Source organism: Erythrolamprus reginae, chromosome 4 (genome assembly GCF_031021105.1).
Source record: "Erythrolamprus reginae isolate rEryReg1 chromosome 4, rEryReg1.hap1, whole genome shotgun sequence".
Lineage (NCBI taxonomy): Eukaryota > Metazoa > Chordata > Lepidosauria > Squamata > Dipsadidae > Erythrolamprus > Erythrolamprus reginae.
The window spans coordinates 101,553,250-101,575,257 of record NC_091953.1 but is presented as its reverse complement, the minus strand read 5'-3'; the positions used below and the strand labels follow the sequence as shown (position 1 = coordinate 101,575,257).

The following is a 22,008-nucleotide window of genomic DNA, read 5'->3' as shown; positions in this document are numbered from 1 at the left end:
CTAACCTCAGATTGTGCCCCCTTGTTCTTGTGTTCACTTTCCTATTAAAAACACTTCCCTCCTGAACCTTATTTAACCCTTTAACATATTTAAATGTTTCGATCATGTCTCCCCTTTTTCTTCTGTCTTCCAGACCAGTGTTTCCCAATATTTGGACTTCAACTCCCAGAATTCCCCAGCCAGCGAATGTTGGCTGGGGAATTCTGGGAGTTGAAGTCCAGATATCTTCAAGTTGCCAAGGTTGGGAAACACTGCTCCAGACTATACATATTGAGTTCATTAAGTCTTTCCTGATATGTTTTATGCTTAAGACTTTCCACCATTTTAATAATAAACATAATAAGCATCTAAAGTAACAAAAACTGCCTCCCTTCCCCTACATTTTGATACTTCTCTCTAGTTTTCAAAATGGCTACAGCTTTGATTGGATTTGTTTTTACTGAATTGTATCTTTTTTTTAATAGAAAGCTAAGTGTTAAAAAATGTTAATTAGCTAACATCGGAAGTTGAAAGATGAAAAAGTAATGAATTGATTCCCTTGACGAATAAACACATGTGGCTGCAGAAATGTGTTTTCTCTTGACATCTACAAGAAAAAACTCTTAAGCAACATTTCATGTGTAACCTCAATCAGACATTTTATCCTGTACTTCAGACATAAGAAAAACTCTTTATAAGTGCAAAATAAATTATGCAGTGCTAAAATATGAACAGTTTTATTTAAGGATAATGCAAATCCATGTCTGAATCCTCTAAGAACTATGCAAAATTTGAAGCCTTCTAAACCAGGTGGTGCAGGCAGTTTTCCATTCACCTCCTGACTATCTGTTTTTCAAGATGTTGCTCTCTTACTAGCTCTCACAAATATTAAGTTGTCCTGGCCAATAAAAAACCACTTTATTGTCCTGGGCACTGTCCTGGGCACTTAAATATCTTTTATTATTTTTTACATTTAACTATCCTTCTTTATCTTATTACTTGTTATTCTTTTATTTAAAACTAAAATGTTTGTGAGCATTGGAAATGCTATCATTATCCATTTACTACAGTAGGCATCTCTAATCATAAGAGCCATACCACAGAAAGTCGAAAGTGGATAATGTCAAATATTAAGGGAAGTCCTACTGGTTTGAAAACTCTGTTGTAAAATATCTTAACCATTTTGCCCTTTTCCCACAGTGTGAGAAAATAAAACAGTTCAAGTTAATAGATTTATTTTCAATGTCTTTCAGTGTCTAATTTTCATGTCCCTACTCCTTGGAGATTCACTGAACATACATTAATTAAAACATTTTCTAAGCCAGGTTTAGTTTTAAGGCTTGTGAGAGAACAATGACATTTATTATATAAATACATGTAACACTTTTGCCACTAATCTTTGTCATTTAAACAGAATTAACAGTTTTGTCTCATGCATAACCTTCCTGGAACTTTTTTTTCCTATTTTTTATGTTCACTACATTGTGACTTTATTGAAAATGCTTCTCTTGCATCTGTGATGATACACATTTCCCTCTCTTTGAAATATTCATTAAACATCTATCTGTGTGTGTGTGTGAGAGAGAGAGAGAGAGAGAGAGCAAATAAAGATACTAGCTTGCATATGGAAGAGACCATCTTGAATAATACTTGGCTGAAAAAAATTTCTTCCAATTTCCTGAAACTTTTATTTTTCTGGAGGGAAAAACAGCCTCTGTCTTGCATCTCACTCTCAGATGCATGAGAATTTATTTTAGTGATGTTTAGGAGGTTGGTTTTATCTTTGTGAAGCAGTGGAAGGTACTGCATAGCATCCTGTATCTCTCTTATCATTATGTGGCCCCCTGACTGTCCTACTTGATTTGAGGAATCCTCACGTGGACAGTTTGCCTCGTATTCTCTGAGATGCTTTTGAAACATGGGGATCAGAGAGGCTGCAAACTACAGAAGAGATCACTTAGCATCAAAACAAAACATTCCAACACAATTTCAGAAGCAATTTATTTTCCATTAATTTAGTTAAATTACAAATAGTTCTCGGCTCACAGTTGGGAACAGAATTTTCACTGTTAATCAAGACGTTTATTAAGTGTGTTGCACAGAATTTTACAACATTTTTTGCTACAAGCAAACCACTGTAGCTGTAGTGAAAACCATGCAGTTGTTAAGAGAATCTGGCTCACACATGTCTGTTATCTTTAAATTCTTTTTTTTAAATTGATTTTTTTTAAATTTTACAAAAGACAAAACATAAAGCATAAAATGTGCCATCACCAAAAAGAAAAAGAAAAACTCCCTTCACCAAGGAAGATTCAATTTTGTATCCTTCATTTGCTTCATCTCTGGGTTACATTGTTCATTCTTTATAAAGTGATTGAATTTTATTTCTTACATTTGCATCGCTTACTGATGTTGTTAATATATAATTTTTAACCTCCTCCCACTGCCTCATTGTTGCTGCTAATTTCTCTTCATTATAATTATGTAGTCTAATTTCCATAATTTCATAGTGAATGTGGTCCGCCATGTATCTGCACCAATATTTTATCGTCCATTTATTATCATCTTTCCACCCAAGCACTATTGTTGCCTGGGCACTTTCTATAGCTGCAGTTTTGATTTCTTCATATTCTTTTACCTCACTATTTTTTATCAATACAATGATCTCTCGGTTAGCGCGGGGGTTACGTTCCAAGACCTCCCGCGCTAACCGATTTCCGCGTTATATTGGATGCGGAAGTAAAACCACCATCTGCGCATGTGCGCCATTTTTTTCATGGCCGCACATGCGCAGATGGTGGAGTTTGCGTGTGGGCGGCGGGGAAGACCAAGGGAAGATTCCTTCAGCCGCCCAACAGCTGATCTGCTCCGCAGCGCGGAAGCAGCGAGGAGCCGAAGATGGGGTAAAGGCAAAGGGGAAACCCCATCTTCGGCTCCTCGCTGCTGCCGCGCTGCGGAGCGGATCAGGTGTTGGGCGGCTGAAGGAACCTTCCCTTGGTCTTCCCGCCAGATCACTTGCCGCTTGCCGCTTGCCAGTCCACACACGCCCCCCTGGATGAGCGGCCCCGCATGGCCCCAGCGCCGGACTCCGTTGGCGAAGGGCGAAACCGGAAGGGGCGAGGTGGGGGAGAACGGGAGGCTCAGCATTCCGTCAGTCGCAGCGCTGGCTGTCAACTTTTCTTTTTAGCACTGGGGAGGCAAGTCAGCTCCTGCCCAGTTTTAAAAAGAAAAGTTGACAGCCAGCGATTGTTCCGCTGCTGCCAGCATGGAGCCCACGGGGGATTCGCCTTCCTCCCACCCGCAGCCGAGACTGATCGTGGGCTCCTTCGCAACCTCGGAGAGCTTCCAGGGCATGAAAGCTCACGAAAACCAGGAAGCTCTCCGAGGTTGCGAAGGAGCCCACGATCAGTCGGCTGCGGGTGGGAGGAAGGCGAATCCCCCGTGGGCTCCATGCTGGCGGCAGCGGAACAATCGCTGGCTGTCAACTTTTCTTTTTAAAACTGGGCAGGAGCTGACTTGCCTCCCCAGTGCTAAAAAGAAAAGTTGACAGCCAGCGCTGCGACTGCCGGAATGCTGAGCCTCCCGTTCTCCCCCACCTCGCCCCTTCCGGTTTCGCCCTTCGCCAACGGAGTCCGGTGCTGGGGCCATGCGGGGCCGCTCATCCAGGGGGGCGTGTGTGAATGCCACGGGGCTGGGCTCGGCTCCCCCCTCAGCTCCCCCCCTTACCAGCCCCGCCGCGGAAGGCTCCATTCTGTTCCCTGCTGGCCCGATTGAGCGGCCGGCGGTCTCCATTCAGGGAACAGACGTCCACCCCCTCCTCGGAGTCCCCGGCACCCAGCGTCCCCACGCCGCCTCCACCTCCCGGTAATGCGCCCGACCTCTGCCTCTCTCTTTCTCTCTCATATACCACGCCGGCAACAGGGAGAGAAAGAGAGAGAGAACTAGCATGGACTTATTTTTTATTTTTTAATATTTTATTTTTTTAATTAATATTTTTTGAAAAACCGCGTTGCAGCGTTTCGCGCTAATCGAGAACGTGCAAATCGAGGGACCACTGTAATGCTTCTTCCTTCGTTATTTTCCAATTACCATTCGTAATTTTATTCACTTCCGTTTGTATTTGTTTCCAAAATTTTTGAACTTTATTACATTCCCAAAACATATGCATAACATGTCTGTTATCAATGCTCGAATTTTGATCACATGACTGGGGATTCTGCAGTGGCCATAAACTTGACTTCTAAGTCACTTTTTTCAGTGCCGTTGTAAATTTGGACAGTTATTGAATAAATGATGGAAAATCAAGGACTAGCTGTAGTAAACTTCTAATAAAGGCTTAGCCATAGTAATATCTGGGAAACAGCCATTGTATGGATAGCACCTAATCTTAATCTAAAATAAACAAATACGATTGGAAGTATGATTGCAAATGCATATATATATGTGTTATATTTTTGTAGTTATTTTACTATGCCTGCTTGACTTCTTAGGGGATCTGTGGATACAGGCAGCTTCCAGTCGGATTTTCCTGTTGCACTTATCATGAGCTAAATATGTGTGTATATGAAGCAATAAAAATTTTGCAAAACAAATTTTAGTTATGAAACGTGCAGTATCATATCTAATTCATAGCAACCCATATCATTATTTTATCTTCTTCTATTTTCGTAGAGTCTTAACATTACTTCCTTTATACAAAGTTACACGGTCAGTATTCTCTTCCCCCCCCCATCACAGTCCTATAGCCCACTTGCCTTCCCACCCCCTTATCTCTCTTAAAACAGTGTTCTGTCATTCCAGACCTAATGTTTCACTCCTTATTACCTGCTCTGGAGAGTTTCTCTTATATACTCTCCAGACTGATGATGACAGCAACAATAATGGTAGCACATATACTTTTATCTGCCAAGTTTCAGATATTTACAGCACATTTGTGATATATTTATTTCAGCAGATGAAATTAGCTGCAAAGTTTTTAAGATGGATTCATCCACTGGCAATCCATACAATACTCATTTCTTTCATATTTCTCTTTTCTTCATAAATTATCACCCACTTGTTCCTTTGTTTGCTTAATTCTTTTGCTGTGTTTTTTTTAAATATTGAGGCCACCATTCATTTCTTTTCTCCTTTAGTTACTGAGAAAGGAATGCATAGAGGGAAAAAACAAATGTTTTATTTCCTAGAGCATGTGTATTTTATCTTCCTGCCTGTGCAGATGTTCCTTCTGCTGATGCTCACTTTAACTTTATTGTTTATTTAAGGTATCCTTGCTTTATATCACATCAGATCTCATGGGGCTTGCTGTCATAGTCAGGTTCAAACTTTACAGTTTTAATATGCAATTTTGTACCATATTTATATTGATACTTATAAGAAAATTCCCCCTACTTTACTAATCTACTTAGAACATAAGAACATAAGAAGAGCCATGCTGAATCAGGCCAAATCCCATCGAGTCCAGCATTCTGTGTCGCACAGTGGCCCACCAATTGTCCATGGGGATCTTGAGCAGAAAGAGAAGGCAAGACCCTCCCTTTCCCCTGACCCCCAACAAATGGTACTCATCTTGCCTGCCTCAATAACCACCAATACACTTGGCATCCATGAATCTGTCTAATCCTGCCTTGAAGCTATCAAGGCTGACAGCTGTCACGACCTCTTCTGGAAGTGAATTCCATAAACCAACGACCCTCTGGGTGAAGAAATATTTCCCTTGATTTGTCCTCACTTTCTTACCTATGAGCTTTAGGGAGTGCCCCCTTGTCTTAGTATTGTGTGATAGAGAAAAAAAAACTCTCTATCCACTTTTTTTATCCCATGCATGATTTTATACACTTCAATCAAGTCACCCCTTAAACACCGTCTTTCAAGGCTGAAGAGACCAAGGTGTTGCAACCTGGTATAAGGGAGGTGCTCCATTTCCTTTATCATTCTTGTTGCCCTTTTTTGCACCTTTTCCAGTTCTATTATATCCTTCTTGAGGTGCTTTTTTCTTACTTTTTGTGGGGGAGGAAAAGGTGAGTGATAGATGACAATAACATGAAAGAAAATGCATAGAAGTGGAAAACACTAGCATCTGGACTTCCTATAAAATATCATGAATGGATGACAGGACAAAAAGCTTTTTGGAAAACTCCTTGTATCTCATCATGGAACTGTAAGCCCATCAAAGTAGTCCAGGCAAGAAACCAGAACCATTAGTGCTAAGTCTACTACCTTAATATTGCCCTGACTTTGACTCTTTCTCTTCTCCCAATTACAGGAACATTCTTTCTCCTAACAGCTACATTACATTGATCAAACTAATGACAACCCTTGGTGATCAGTCACATTCATCTTTCTCAAGACGAATCTGACCCCAGCTTGGTTTTTTTAATTCTTACAATGGTGCATACATTGTTGTTGCAATCAAGGCAACCCAGCTTTCTGCTTTTTTTCTCTTTCCTTTAATCTTTCCCAGCATTACAGAGTTTTCAGATACTATTCAATCTAGCCAATACCTATCATGTAGAATTTCAGGGCTTATCAATGCAGTATAGAATTCTTTCACAGCACAATGGCATAATATTGTATGAATAACTGAACTGTGTCTGATGAGGAAATAAACATTGCCAGGGTATATTCCCACTCCCTCGTGATTTAAATGTTGGCATAGCAATCCAAGACAAAGCAAAATATATTTGAAGATAAATATGAAAAATTTATAAAAAATATCCAAATTACATAAACTTTAGGAATTGCATTAGGATTGAGTATTTCTTCAGAGCATAGCTTTTAAAACAATAGTAAAAAAGGAAATAATAAGCGTAACTATTTCTGCAACTAGGTATTTGCATTTATTGTCTCTTTGTGAAAAGAATTATATATAATGGAATAATATTTACATGGACTATTGATTTTTCTATTCTAATTTTAAAAGCTTATTAAAATTTCTGTTCACATGGACTACTCACATTTCCATATTAACGTTAAAAGTTTATATATTGTCTTTGTTTAGACTGTTCTTTGTACAAAGTGTGAGTAAATTTAAATATTATGGTAGAATATAATAGAAAATGAGTCATGTGGTAGCCTAGATGTGCAGCCTCACAGTCAAGTGGCTGTGAGTTTGATTCTAGGTAGCAGCAGATATTTCTCCTCCTGGGCACAAAGAGAACATATCTGCTGTGAGCTCCATGAAGGTGTCAGGAAGGGCATCCGGCCAGTAAAAGCTCAGCTCCATTCAATCACCTTGATTTCATCCTGATGCAAGGGATTACAGGGTCATTAAAAGAAAAAAATGACAATATAGTAGAAAATGATTTTGCATAATACCGGCAGATGAACCATGTTTACTAAAATCATTTAGAATATAGTGGAATATACTTTTAAGTAAGCATCTGTATGATTGCACATGTATAAAAACCCAAATGTAACTTTTTTCACATTAGATTCTCATGATGCAGTTCTGAGATTCAATTCTGCTCCAACAAAAGGTTATGAAAAAGATGTTGGAAATAAAACTACAATGCGCATCATTAATTCCCAGGTAAATCTGTTGAAGATCCATAAATTTATTTTTCTTTCCCCCTAGGCCTTTACAATTTTATGCATGGTATGTTTGTATGTATAGGTTTTATAATAAGGGGTTTTTAGTTGTTTTAGTATTGGATTGTTACATGCTGTTTTTATTATTGTTGTTAGCCGCCCCGAGTCTGCGGAGAGGGGTGGCATACAAATCCAATAAATAAATACATAAATACATAAATAAATACTTAAATAAATACATAAATAAATAAATGTTATTTTGTAGGAGATTTTGACCTTTTTAAAGCAATATGAAACTTAATAAATACATTTCTAAAAGTTTGCATGTATCTATCTATCACTATCCACCTACTCTACAGAATTTCTTTAACCACTCAACAACATAATTTTAAAATGTATAATCTTAGATTCTACTGTTCAAATAAACTCATATTTTATTTATTAATAGAATAGAAAAGAAAATAGAATAGAATTCTTTATTCTTTATTGGCCAGGTGATTGGACATAATAAAAATGGATTGCTGCTCTTAGATAGTTGATAATCATCAACCAGCATATCTATTAGTTTCAGTGTAAAATTCTGTTACTGTAGGGTTGTAAGTAATAAACCTCTGGTGTCATAATACACTATGTAGGGGGGAAATAATTTTATATCCTAGGGATCACATAAAAAGACTGAAGAGGAAAATAAACAGGAAAGTCAGACTCAGTGGATTTATTAATTCATCTCTCCCATTATCTTTATTATTTCATTATTTATAAATTGTATTTTAAGTAGACAGCTTCATTTATTCTGCATTTTAAATGTAAAAAATTATGCTGCCTAGGCAAATAATCAGGGGAGATCTTTTGGATTGTAGAATTTTCCAGATATGGAATTCTTATCTTTAAAAATGCATGCAAATATGGTTTGGAGAAAGATATTTTGAATTGGTTAGATATTTTGTGCAGAAGTAAATATGAATTTTTGAAATTTTAAAATGCCATAGGATATGAAAATTGGGTGTAATGGATATAGATATTAGTACATACTGTACTGGCATTAAATATTCAGACTTTTACACCATTAGAACTCACTGGAACTAGATAAACTAGAGATGACATAAACCACAAAGTTGAAGAGAATGGAAGGAAGATAAGAGCTGTAAATGATTAGAGATTCATGTAACAGAATGAATACTCCTTTTTGCAAACATGCAGCACCCTCTTGTGGCAGATACATTATTCACTTCAAAACAAACTTCTATTTGTAAGCATTTTGAAATTTATATTTCTTAACTATGACTCGCAGCTAATAATTTCCCTACTTCTCAGGCTATCAATTATTTCTTAAATACGTGTTGGAAAATATTTCATGCGGTATCCCTGTATATGCTGAAAAATGACACATACAGATTATTCTCACTTACCATAATGGGGATTGGCAACATCACTAAATTCTGCTTTCACTAAGGAAACATCACATGACCAGGCTGCACTTACATCATCCGTTTTGCTTCCATAGCTGAGCAAATCACCACAGTCATTAAAGAAGCATCAATGACTGCCACTTCTTTTTAATTCTGCTTGTCAAAAGCAGGTTGTGAAGCACACATATACCAATCATGTGACTGCAGGATGCTGCAACAGTTGTAAATGCATCTCCAGCTATTGTGATTTACCAATAGCTAGCATTATTTTAACAGTGACAATTACTGATTGAAACCTAAAGAGAATTTTTTTTTTAATGGTTTATCCTATGTAGGCAGAAGTGTGCTCTTTGGCAGACCTATTCTCTCTTACTACTTTCTTCCTTGAAAGTGATAAGAGGACATTTAACCTTCTTCTCTACATACAGAATGTGTAATAGAACTTACATTTTCTTTTCCAAAGTGGGGAGGGGGCATTTAAACCTGATGATATGAGGATTGGGGGGAATGATTTAAAGTTAATTTGTAAGTTAAACCGCCAGATGGAAAGAAAATAGAAGGGAAATAAAATTTGGAATATTTTTAGTAGATATGTGTTTCTTTGCATTTAACAGATTCTTACTAATCCTAATTATCATTTCATCGGTAACTCCTTGTATAAAGATGTTATTTTAGTGGCTTGGGATCCTGCTCCTTACTCTTCAAATTTGGATAAGGTAAGGCATAAGTTATTGTGTTGATACCACTGTGTACTTTATTCAAAAGAAACCAGCTTCACAGTGTTCCTCGGGGCTTTTGCCAAAATTGAATTTATGATAGGAATTGTTAAACAATTTATAGGGTCTAAATTTGAATGTTTAAAATATTAAAAACAATGTTGTTTTCCATTTTTCATTGAAATGTATTCACAGAGCAGAAAAGGACTAATCTGTCAGGACATAGTTGGACTTTAGCCCTTTTTAAAGATCTAGCTTTGGGGAGTTACAATTTTTTTAAATGTTTTCTGATTCATACATGGAACTTCTATGAACATTTTCTATTTATCCAACTATTATTTTTCAAGACAAGCAAAGTTTTAGAAAAGAATAGTAAGCAAAAAAAGAAAGGATGAAATAGATAGCAAAAAAGGCATGAGAATGAATCACCACTATTCATTATTTTATCGAATTTGTTTCCACCCTGCTTCATACTTTGCCTTGTGTTTCTTTAAAACTTTCCCCTTTTTAGGATATAAATTCAGCCATAACTTTGTTGAACTTTTGTTTCCTTTCAATTCATGTCTTTTTTTCCTTCATGTACCTCTTTTGCAGCTCAGCTTCATTCATTTTATTTGCCCAAACATTCCCGTCATAGTTTTTCTGTACTAATCACCAACTCTTGTATTTGGTCTACATTCATTCAGTGACTGTTCAAAGTCATGATGATGCTGAATGAGTGATACTGACATTCTAACCACTGTAGTACACCCATTTAGTACACCCATGATGATGTGACTGGGTTCGGGTACTTGGCAACTGGCTCTGAACGTTGGTTCCAAACATTGCTGAGTTTTTCAGACACATGCCACAAGCAAAGTCAATGGGGAAGCTGGCAGGGAAGATCATAAGTAGCTCCTGCCTGTGGGTAAAATGCTCCCGGTTCGATCATGCCTGTGGTTCGTCGGAGAGCCAGTCGCCAAGGAAGCATGAGTCTCCACCATTTGGGTTCTTTTACCCTCTGCACATGCACAGAAGGTAAAAGAACTCAAATAGCGATGACTGAGTGGGTGGGCAGAGCCTCGCTGTCCCTTTGTGAGCAGCTCTCCGGCAATATTTGACTTCTTTGTATTTTTGACTTCTTTTTAACTGTTTTTTTTAATTTTATATTGTTGTAAGACTCCCTGAGTCCATAGGGATTGGACAGCATAGAAGTCGAATAAATAAATAAACAAACAAACAAGCCTATAGGCAAAAGCGAACCAGGATATTTCACTCCTGCTCCTGCCCCTTTTTCTTTGGCAGAGCAATCACATGAAGACCTGGCAGGATTGGCGACTGCACGGATTGATAAGCAATATCATCATTTATTTATTTATTTATTATTTAGATTTGTATGCCGCCCCTCTCCGCAGACTCGCAGTCATGTGACATCATGCTTTATGACTCCATCATTTAACCATGGAAATTTTAGTCTCACCATTTTAAACAAGGACTACCTGAAAATCCTGCACTTGGCGTTGCTGTTTGCTAGAGCTGTAAATACATAAAGTAATTCATTATGTGCATTGAAAGTGAACACAAGAACAAGGGGACACAATCTGAAGTTAGTTGGGGGGAAGATCAAAAGCAACATGAGAAAATATTATTTTACTGAAAGAGTAGTAGATCCTTGGAACAAACTTCCAGCAGATGTGGTTGGTATTTCCACAGTAACTGAATTTAAACATGCCTGAATTTAAACATGCCTAAACCATATTTTATTTATTTATTTAATTGGATTTGTATGCCGCCCCTCTCCGAGGACTCAGGACGGCTCACAGCATATATAAAAACAGAACAATAATGTAATCCAATTAATACTACAATTTAAAAACAATTAAAAGGAAAAAAAAATAACCAAACAATTAACTTATTAAATATATCCATCCTAAGATAAAATACAGGAAATAGTATAAGGGCAGACTAGATGGACAATGAGGTCTTTTTCTGCCGTCAATCTTGTATGTTTCTATTGCTGAAAACCCAGTTCCTGCACATGCGCAGAAGCAAAAACAAGATGGCGGTATTTATAGCAGCACCAAGGGAGCTGGTTCAAGGCCGTGGCAAGCCTGGGTCTCTGTCTACTGGTTCCATAGAACTGGGAAGAACTCACCGCTGAAGTAGATTCTGGGGGGGATTATCAGACATAATAGTTGTTAAATGATTGGTCATTAATTGAGGACTATCTGCAGTCAATAAGTGATTAAAATAGTAATAAGTATTTAAGTAAAAGATGTAGCATTCTGCTGCTCCTGTGCTATACCAGGGTGCCTTCATATTTGATTACAATGTGATATGTCGATAATTTTTGGTGTATGCTAAACACTCTTTTTATTTTCCCTGCTAGTGGTATAAGAATCCAGACTACAACTTGTTTACTCCATACGTACAACATCGCAGTAAGAATCCAAACCAGCCATTCTACATTCTTCATCCAAAATTTATTTGGCAGCTCTGGGATATTATTCAGGAGAACACTAAAGAGAAAATACAGCCCAACCCTCCTTCGTCAGGTTTCATTGGTAGGTATGTCCCATGGTAGATTTTCTCATGAGTTCTCATAGTTATTTATATCTGTTGAAATCTTGAATATCAAAATGGTAAAAAAAAAATTACAGAAACTCATGGAAAACATGTTGTTCCGTAGTCATATCAATTGCTCTTTACTTCCTAATTTTTCAATTGTTCTTATTTCCTAATTTTTTCAGGACACCTGGAATTTCTGGGGAAAAAATCATTTATTATTGAGGCCTATGGTGGACAAGAAGCTTTTATTTCGTTTCTTACAAAGATAGAATACAGTGATACCTCATCTTACAAACGCCTCATCATACAAACTTTTCGAGATACAAACCCGGGGTTTAAGATTTTTTTGACTCTTCTTACAAACTATTTTCACCTTACAAACCCACCGCCGCCACTGGAATGCCCCGCCTCCAGACTCCCATTGCCAGCGAAGCACCCGTTTTTGCGCTGCTGGGATTCCCCTGAGGTTCCCCTCCATGGGAAACCCCACCTCCGGACTTCCGTTGCCAGTGAAGCGCTTGTTTTTGCAATGCTGGGATTCCCCTGCTGGGATTCCCCTGCAGCATCGCAAAAACACAGAAGTCCGGAGGTGGGGTTTTCTATGGAGGAGAACCTCAGGGTAATCCCAGCACCGGAAAAATGGGCGCTTTGGCTGGCAAAAGGGGTGAATTTTGGGCTTGCACGCATTAATTGCTTTTCCATTGATTCCTATGGGAAACATTGTTTTGTCTTACAAACTTTTCACCTTAAGAACCTCATCCCAGAACCAATTAAGTTTGTAAGACAAGGTATCACTGTATAACATTAATGACTAATGACTAAAGTCATAAATCATATTACCAGATCACAGTTCAACTCTAGATATGAAAGTATTTCAAGCTATGACTTGCTGACATTTGGGAATTAATTGAATATTTTAGCTTAAGTCACTGAAATTATAAATAAATTTGCATAAAGATGTTTCAGTGATATTTGCATAATCACCAAAGAATTTATGAAACAATGTCACAATTCAGGGCATGCAGATAGTGTCTGCTTTCTAATTTAACAAGGTCATCCAGCTGATTTTATGCCGAAGGCAGGACTTGAACTGGGAGTTGAACCTCCCTGTTTCTAGCTAGGTGCCTTAACCACAGCATCAGACTGGCTCTCTTGCCATTAGTTGGGTAATCTTTTTATGTAGTCTTATTTTCTCACTGTATTCTGTAACTTACTAGAGCATACAGATCACTAATACTGTCATTAGCATAGCGTACATAGGTTATTGTTTCTTCCTCTAATTTTAAACTCACAATAATCTTTGAATCCTTCTTTCTTCAATATATATTCAGCACATAGGTTGGTTAAATAAGGAAAGAGTTTATCACTTCATTCCAGTCTTTTGCCAATGTTTATTTATTTATTTAATTTATTTATTTATTTTGTCCAATACATAATACACATTGAAGAGAAAGATATGTAATAATATAAGTAAAGAAAAGAATAGAAGAAAAGATATAAAAGTATAGGTGAACATATTTGAAAGGAAGAAAAGATAAATGAGATAAGGAGAGACAATTGGACAAGGGACGGAAGGCACACTGGTGCACTTATGCATGCCCCTTACTGACCTCTAAGGAACCTGGAGAGGTCAATTGTGGATAGCCTAAGGGAAAAATGTTGGGGGTTAGGGATTGACACTACTGAGTCAGGTAATGAGTTCCATGCTTCGACAACTCGGTTGCTGAAGTCATATTTTTTACAGTCAAGTTTGGAGCGGTTAATATTAAGTTTGAATCTGTTGCGTGCTCTTGTGTTGTTGCGATTGAAGCTGAAATAGTCATTGACAGGTAGAACGTTGCAGCATATGATCTTGTGGGCAATACTTAAATCATGTTTTAGGCGACGTAGTTCTAAGCTTTCTAGACCTAGGATTGATAGTCTGCTTTCGTAGGGTAATCTGTTTCGAGTGGAGGAGTGAAGTTTCAAGTTTCAAGTTTTATTGGATTTATATGCCGCCCCTCTCCGAAAACTCGGGGCGGCTAACAACAATCATAAACAATGTACAATAAGGGCTGTTCTGGTGAAGTATCTTTGGACATTTTCAAGGGTGTGAAGCCATTCGGTGTGTGGTAGTTCAGTAGTTAGAATGCAGCATTTCAGGCTAATTCTGCTGACTGCCAGGTGCTCGCTCCTACTGACTCAAGGTTGACTCAGCCTTCCATCCTTCCGAGGTCAGTAAACAAGGAGCCAGATTGTTAGTGGCAATATGCTGACTGTAAACCATTTCCCATATAAAGACGCCTAGCAGGAAGAGAACAGAAGCTGGTGGCAGCCAGAAAAAACATCTGAACTTTCCATCATAAGTGCTGATGCAAAAATGAAGATCCCACACCCAAAATTGTGTGCAAACAACTCCCGTATGTCTTGTTTTATATAATGTAACTCTTCAATTGTCATTTATTTGACAATAGTTTCTGAAGTAACAGCATTCATAACTTGGAAGGGGAAGCAAAGTATATTTTATAATGTTATGTAGAAAACACATTCAGAATGTGTAATTTCTCTTTATTATTAAATAATAAATATAGCCGCTTATATCACAATATTGACAATTTCTATTTTTAAAGTTATCTGTTAGTTATCTAGAGACTGTATATGTTTATAAAAGCTTACCTTTTTATGATAAAGTGTTTAGAGCGATTGTAAAATGGCATATTTAAGTTTAAAAGGAAAATAACCTTATGGCTTTACTGTATGTACATATTAGAACACTGTCTTTTGCTAAGTCTATAGAACAGGAAGAACAGTAACAATATACTTTTTTTCCAACAAAGGAATAAATTATTTTTAATTAAATTGAACAGTTGAACATATTGCACTGAGCAATGAGCATTAATGGCATTGGACCAGAATATCTCCGGGACTGCATTCTGCCACACAAATCCCAGTGACCAATTAGGACCCACAGAGTTGGCCTTCTCCGGGTCCCGTCGACTAAACAATGTCGTCTGGCGGGTCCCAGGGGAAGAGCCTTCTCTGTGGCGGCCCCGACTCTCTGGAACTATCTCCCCCCGGAGATTAGAACTGCCCCCACCCTCCTTGCCTTCTTTAAACTCCTTAAAACTCACCTCTGCCGTCAGGCATGGGGGAATTGAGGCATTCCCCCTTCCCCTTGGCCTATACAATTTATGTAAGGTATGTCTGTGTGTATAATAATGGGTTTTTTTAATTTTTTAAAATTTATTAGATTTGTTGTGAATTGTTTTATTATATGTTGTGAGCCGCCCCGAGTCTACGGAGAGGGGCGGCATACAGATCTAATAAATAAATTAATTAATTAATTAAAATATTTGCAGATATGGTATTGTAGACATTAAAGTATTAGAAATTATATTGTACTTTCTCTTTTAAAAAAGGGAGAGTTTAGATAGCTCAGGTCCAAGAAAATGGTTACCGGTAGTTCTTATAATAATTATGCCACACTCCATACATATTTTCTGAGAGAGAAAGATAATCTGCCTGAAAATATTCAATTGCCTCACATACATAATAAAGGAATCACATGACATAATTTGAAAGGCTATCCTAGCCCAAACCAGGGTCACCTGCATGCTTAACAATGGATACATTTAACAACTTCCAGAGATGGGAGTCTACTGATTTCTCTTGCTATGTTGCATATTGAATCAGTATAGGAACAAGATGAAAAACGTTTCAGTAATCACCTCGGTCCATATCAGCAGAGCCATGAAAAACAGCTCTCTTCCTTTTCTCATCTAGAAGAGACACTTTGTGATGACTAAGAAGGTCAGAGGCCCAGGACTATTATTGTGCTAACAGTGAGAAAGAAGAGACTCCTTATTATACTTTGGGCTTCTGGGAATGAACCTTCAGTGCATAAAGACCTCCTTGTGAAATTTTTCCTCTCTTTTTTTTAACATCCAGTAAATAGGAGAGCCTTGATTTCTCTTCCAGCAATGCAAGGCTGATAGCATTTGCATAAGTACATACATGAGCGTGCACTCCTCCATAAATTTATCTTACGTCTATGATAATACTGTATGCAGTAAAAAGCAGAAAATAACTTTGAAACTCTAATTACAAAGCTGGGCAAAAAATTGAAATCCAGAAAGGGGCTTCTTAAACCAGCTTCATTTCCAGCTAGTTTGCACATGGGATTCAAGCCTCTTAAATCTGTAGTGTAGTGTAAACAAAGGAATTGCCTTTCTACAGCCTTCAGACATTTTCAGACTATCATGTTGCTCCCTGAATCCCACACGAGGGCATCTTAGTCAATCTACAGCCTTGGCAACAAAATCTGATCTTTAAATATCCCCATCATAAAGTAGTAGATAGGCTAATTAAAGCAAGATTCAGATAACCCTCAGAGATTCTCTAGCCAACTTTCTTATCTAAGCAGGACTTTGGAAATGTTTAATCTGTCACAGCCTTCACCATTCACCCTCATAAGCATTATGTTACTGGAACAAAAGGAGGAACCAAGAAAGCCTTGGAAGTCAATCCATTCATCTAGAATTACATACCAAGAAGCAAAAAGAACTGATTCCTCTGAGTGTGGAACCTGTAATCCCAGGTTGTTGTTTTTTTAAAATCAACATTATAACCAAGCTTATCTGTGTAAGAGAACCAAGAATTTGGAAGGCACACAAGTATAATTTTCCAAACAGAAATTCTCAGAAAAATCTTTATTGAATCACTATTGCCTACATTCTGAATGAATGAATGATCTGGGCTTCCTTAGGCAATTGGTTAGCCAAGAAGAGATTACTGGACTAGATTGACCACAGGTCCAATCAGAAGGACACTTCCAAAGCTCTAAGCCAGTGATGGTGAACCTATGGCACGGGTGCCACAGGTGGCTTACGAAGCCATATCTGCTGGTACATGAGCCATTGCTCTAGGTCAGCTCCAACCTACATGTGTATGCTGGTCAGCTGATTTTTAGCTCGCACAGAAGCTCTGGGAGGGCATTTTTGGCTTCCAGAGAGCCTCCACGGGTGGGGGAGGGCGTTTTTATCCTCCCCCGGCTCCAAGGAAGCCTTTGGAGCCTGGGGAGGGTGAGACACAAGCCTACTGGGTCCAACAGAACTTGGGAAACAGGCCATTTCCAGCCTCCAGAGGACCTCCGGGGGGGCGGAGGAAGCTGTTTTTCCCCTACCTAGGCATTGAATTGAATTATGGATGTGGGCACTCGCAGATGTGCAATAGCATGTGCGCACGCTCTTTCGGCACCCAAGGAAAAAAAGGTTCTCCATCACTGCTCTAAGCTGTCAGAAAGTGGATATGCCCAGTAGCTAAGCTGCTACAAAAAAAGGAGCAGCTGTTAACTAGTTGCATTCACTGTCAACAAATGTTATTCCTGAAATATATTTGTCAGTATTCAATTAGGGAGGACAATGTGTGTATAAGTTGTTTTTATACACTTTTAATATCTTATTTAGCTTTGCTTTATTCTTGCTTTTCTTTCTTTCTTGGAGTTTGTATTTTAATTTTGTGACTAAAAATAAAAAATATTGAAAGAAAAAGGAGCAGTTTTAAAAAGTTGCACTCACTGTAAGCAAATATTGCTGCTTTCCTAACTACAATTCAGATAGTGTTTTCCGTGTACTAATATCCAACTGAATTACAAACAGAAAGGCTCAACTTTATTTTTCTATATTTTTGTTTTTGTCATCGTTTAAATTCAAAGTATAATTGTTTAGATACAAGTTGTCCTCAACTTACAACAGTGCCCATTTCAGTCTTAAATTGTGATGAGTGTAAAGAGGGTTACCATGTGACCAACATAGTTTTACAACCTTTTTTGCAGTTGTTAAGCAAACTGATTGTTGAATATAGGCTGGTTTTCTGCAAAAATGTTATAAAACACAGTCACATGGCGGGGACACTGCAAATGGCCATAAATGATGGCCAAATGCCAAGCATTCAAAATGTGATCATGTGACTGGGGGGTCGGACAGCCATTGTAACTTTGGGATTGAGTCATATGTTGCCCTGGGAAAGTCCATCTTAACTTTGAAAGCTAAGTGGGACAATTTGGGATAGATAAGGAGCAATGGTAAACTTTATACAAGTTGATTACCATAACAGTTTGTTCACAGAAAATTTTGAAATTTTAATCTTGCTGTTTTATTAACTTTTTTACTTGTTAATTACTTTGTCATTAATAGAGTAGATAGATGGCTGGTTAATAATCTGCAAATAGAATTAGTAGTTTAAAATTTGGGGGTCTTTAATATTGTCATAATATATTTATCAGTATTCAGCTGTGAGGATAATAGGTACAGATGAGTTTTTTATTTGTTCGTTTAGTGGTTTTGAAAAAAAATCTTGATTTTTTTTATTTTAACTTTTTTAATAAAATTAAAAATAGAAAATGATCTTTGAAAACTTGAGTTGTAAGTGTGAACTTCTTTATTCGGGTGATTCTATAGGTGTTTGAAGGAAATGCCTGTACAAATCCAATGCCTGCAATAGGAGCACAATGTCTTTATCCAAAGTTCAATGTTTCACTGGATCCCATTTATCTTAAAGTCAGATAGCAATATCAATAGCATTTAGACTTATATACCGCTTCACAGAGCTTTACATCCCTCTCTAAGCAGTTTACAGAGAGTAAGCATATTGCCCCCAACAATCTGGGTCATTGTTCCCTGTAGGCTGCGCGCGTAAGTACGCGCGCACCCCAAAATACCCCCCGTGCACCCTTTTCCATGGGCGTGCAGTCCCCATCCCCCTGCCAGCCCACGGGGGGGCGGGGGCAGGGAGGCACCGGCAATAGAAGGTGCTGCCCCCGCCCACCCAATCCCCCCCTCTCCTCCTCTTCCGCCGAAAGAAAAGCGCGGAAGCTGCCTGCTTGAGCCTCACATTGCTCCACCCCGCTTCGCCCTGCCTGTCATCCTCCGTTGTGTTTTCAGGGGGAGCGGCGGGAAAGCCCTGTGCCGGCCAGGAAAGCCGGCTTTGCTTTCCGTGAAAGCAGTGCGCCTTTTAAACACGCTGCTTTCCTGCACCTCTTTCCTGGGGGGGGGGCAGTTTGGATTTGTTTTATTATTAATTTCTTTTAATAAAAAAGAAGGGATTTATTATATTTGTTTGTTTGTTTGTTTGTTTGTTTATTTGAACTTCTATGCCGCCCAGTCCCAAGGGGACTGCCGCTCAGACACTATACTTTTCCACCCACCCCGAAAAAAAATTAGAGGGAACATTGATCTGGGTCCTCATTTTACTGACCTTGGAAAGATGGAAGGCTTAGTCAACCTTGAGCCTACTGAGATTCAATCTGCCAAACTGTTGGCAGCTGGTGATCAGCAGAAGTAGCTTGCAGTATTGCACTCTAACCACTGCGCCAGTGAGGTTCTTATAAGATGAGAAAAATGGAATGTCTGGTTAATTAAAAACAATGCATAGATTTGCTACTATTTTAATAAATCAAAAGATTATGCTTATCTTGCATATTCTACTTTTTATTCTAATACATAGTTATATTATTTTCCTGTTTATGCTGTACTTCATGCTCTCAAATGTAGCATCATCCAGATGTGTTGGTGACTCTGGTTTCTGGTAGTTACTATCATAACCAGGTTGAAGCATGATTTTGTCCTGGTAACCAAACATGCATATTAACAACAAGGTACAACAAAATGTTTTTTAACCTGAATTTTGTTAAAGACAATTCCATTCCTGGTAACCAAACATGCATATTAACAACAAGGTACAACAAAATGTTTTTTAACCTGAATTTTGTTAAAGACAATTCCATTTAGAAATGTTTGATTCAACATATGTATCTGCAGCCATGAAAAGGAATCCTCACTCTGAGTATTGCATTGGCAGTTCTGTGTTAGCAAAAACTTCAGAAGAGAAGGATTTAGGGGTAGTGATTTCTGACAGTCTCAAAATGGGTGAGCAATGTGGTCGGGCAGTAGGAAAAGCAAGTAGGATGCTTGGCTGCATAGCTAGAGGTGTAACAAGCAGGAAGAGGGAGATTGTGATCCCCTTATATAGAGCGCTGGTGAGACCACATTTGGAATACTGTGTTCAGTTCTGGAGACCTCACCTACAAAAAGATATTGACAAAATTGAACGGGTCCAAAGACGGGCTGCAAGAATGGTGGAAGGTCTTAAGCATAAAACGTATCAGGAAAGACTTCATGAACTCAATCTGTATAGTCTGGAGGACAGAAGGAAAAGGGGGGGGACATGATCGAAACATTTAAATGTGTTAAAGGGTTAAATAAGGTTCAGGAGGGAAGTGTTTTTAATAGGAAAGTGAACACAAGAACAAGGGGACACAATCTGAAGTTAGTTGGGGGAAAGATCAAAAGCAACGTGAGAAAATATTATTTCACTGAAAGAGTAGTAGATCCTTGGAACAAACTTCCAGCAGACGTGGTTGGTAAATCCACAGTAATTGAATTTAAACATGCCTGGGATAAACGTATATCCATTGTAAGATAAAATACAGGAAATAGTATAAGGGCAGACTAGATGGACCATGAGGTCTTTTTCTGCCCTCAGTCTTCTATGTTTCTATGTTTCTAAAAGAAAAATGGAGTTGACATTGTAAGTTGACATATTACAGTCTGTGGCGAAACTTATGTTGATGTATGTGCTTTATTTTTAGGGATTTTCATCATGATGTCCATGTGCAATGAAGTCCATGTGTACGAATATATTCCATCTATCCGACAAACTGATCTCTGCCACTACCATGAACATTACCATGATGCAGCTTGTACCTTGGGGGCTTATCACCCTCTGCTTTATGAGAAACTGCTGGTGCAGAGGATGAACACAGGAGTCAAGGAGGATTTGTATGGGAAAGGGAAAGTGATTTTGCCAGGTTTTCGGTCAGCAAGATGCCGGCGACGATTCTGGTTCCCATAAGAATGATACCTTTCATAAACAATGTGCAATAAGGTGCTATAGTCATACTGATAAATAGCAGAAATACTTGAAAAATGGATCCTAGACTAATCAGTCTTAAGTCTACAGTGTGTAGTTAAGTAGCAGGCATGACGGAAATTCTTGTTTCTAGGGCCTCTTATTTTTTCTTTGCAAGGTTTTTTTTTTTAAAAGATGCAGCTTTTTTGAGAAATGCAAAATATAGTGAAAATAAACTTGAGTATTTATATGTGGTCTGCCGGAAAACATCAAACGTTTCTACTTACGTGTGTCAGATTAAAGCCTTTTAGAGAAAGCTTTTATTAGTTTAGTGTAATCCAATAAAACCGTTCTTAGAACAAAAATAAAAATGGAATGATAGCAAAAAGTTCTAGCCTAGGATTTCTATCCTTTCCCTCTTCTTAATTTTTTTTAAAAAGAATAATAAAAAGAACAGAAAATGGATGTGTATTTAATACAATGAGCCATATTCTTTTCATTCTTTACTTTGTCTAGTGGTAGAATATTGGCATCCCAGTCTTACAAGTATTTTATACTAAGACTTAAGACTGTATTTGATTAAATATATATATAGATAGATTTATAGATAGATAGGAAAGAGTGACAAGAGAAACGACTTATTATTTCAAAAACAATTTATTATTTTGAGCTGATGTATTAGCCAAAAGCCCTCGCAACCTCAAAAAATCCATAAGGGGAAAAATACCCTGCAGAGTGGAAGAGAACATGGTTTTTATGCGGGAGATTCCAAGTTAAATTCCAGTATCGTCAGCTAAGGCTAGGGAGTGGAGAAGTCTAACCATTGCCGATAAGTATGGGATTAGATTGGGATGTCAAACTCCTGGCCCGTGGTATCAGTGGTGATACTGATATGGAACATTGAACAGTGTTTATTGGAACAATGATCTAACCAATTATCC

The 22,008-nt window shown here is 38.1% G+C and overlaps 1 protein-coding gene across 2 annotated transcripts in view; it reads left to right on the top strand.

Annotated features, from left to right (window-relative positions):
* The window catches only part of ST6GAL2 (ST6 beta-galactoside alpha-2,6-sialyltransferase 2), a 43,104-nt gene extending 21,649 nt beyond the window's left edge, over nucleotides 1-21,455 (top strand). The window contains exons 3-6 of one of the 2 annotated variants that reach the window (XM_070751843.1): nucleotides 7,413-7,510; nucleotides 9,533-9,634; nucleotides 12,003-12,177; nucleotides 20,808-21,455. In XM_070751843.1, coding sequence (XP_070607944.1) covers nucleotides 7,413-7,510; nucleotides 9,533-9,634; nucleotides 12,003-12,177; nucleotides 20,808-21,070 — 638 coding nt within the window. In that variant the 3' untranslated portion in view covers nucleotides 21,071-21,455. The remainder of the gene's footprint in view (nucleotides 1-7,412; nucleotides 7,511-9,532; nucleotides 9,635-12,002; nucleotides 12,178-20,807) is intronic. The other variant, XM_070751844.1, reaches the window with a different exon arrangement.
* Nucleotides 21,456-22,008: the final 553 nt, after the last annotated feature.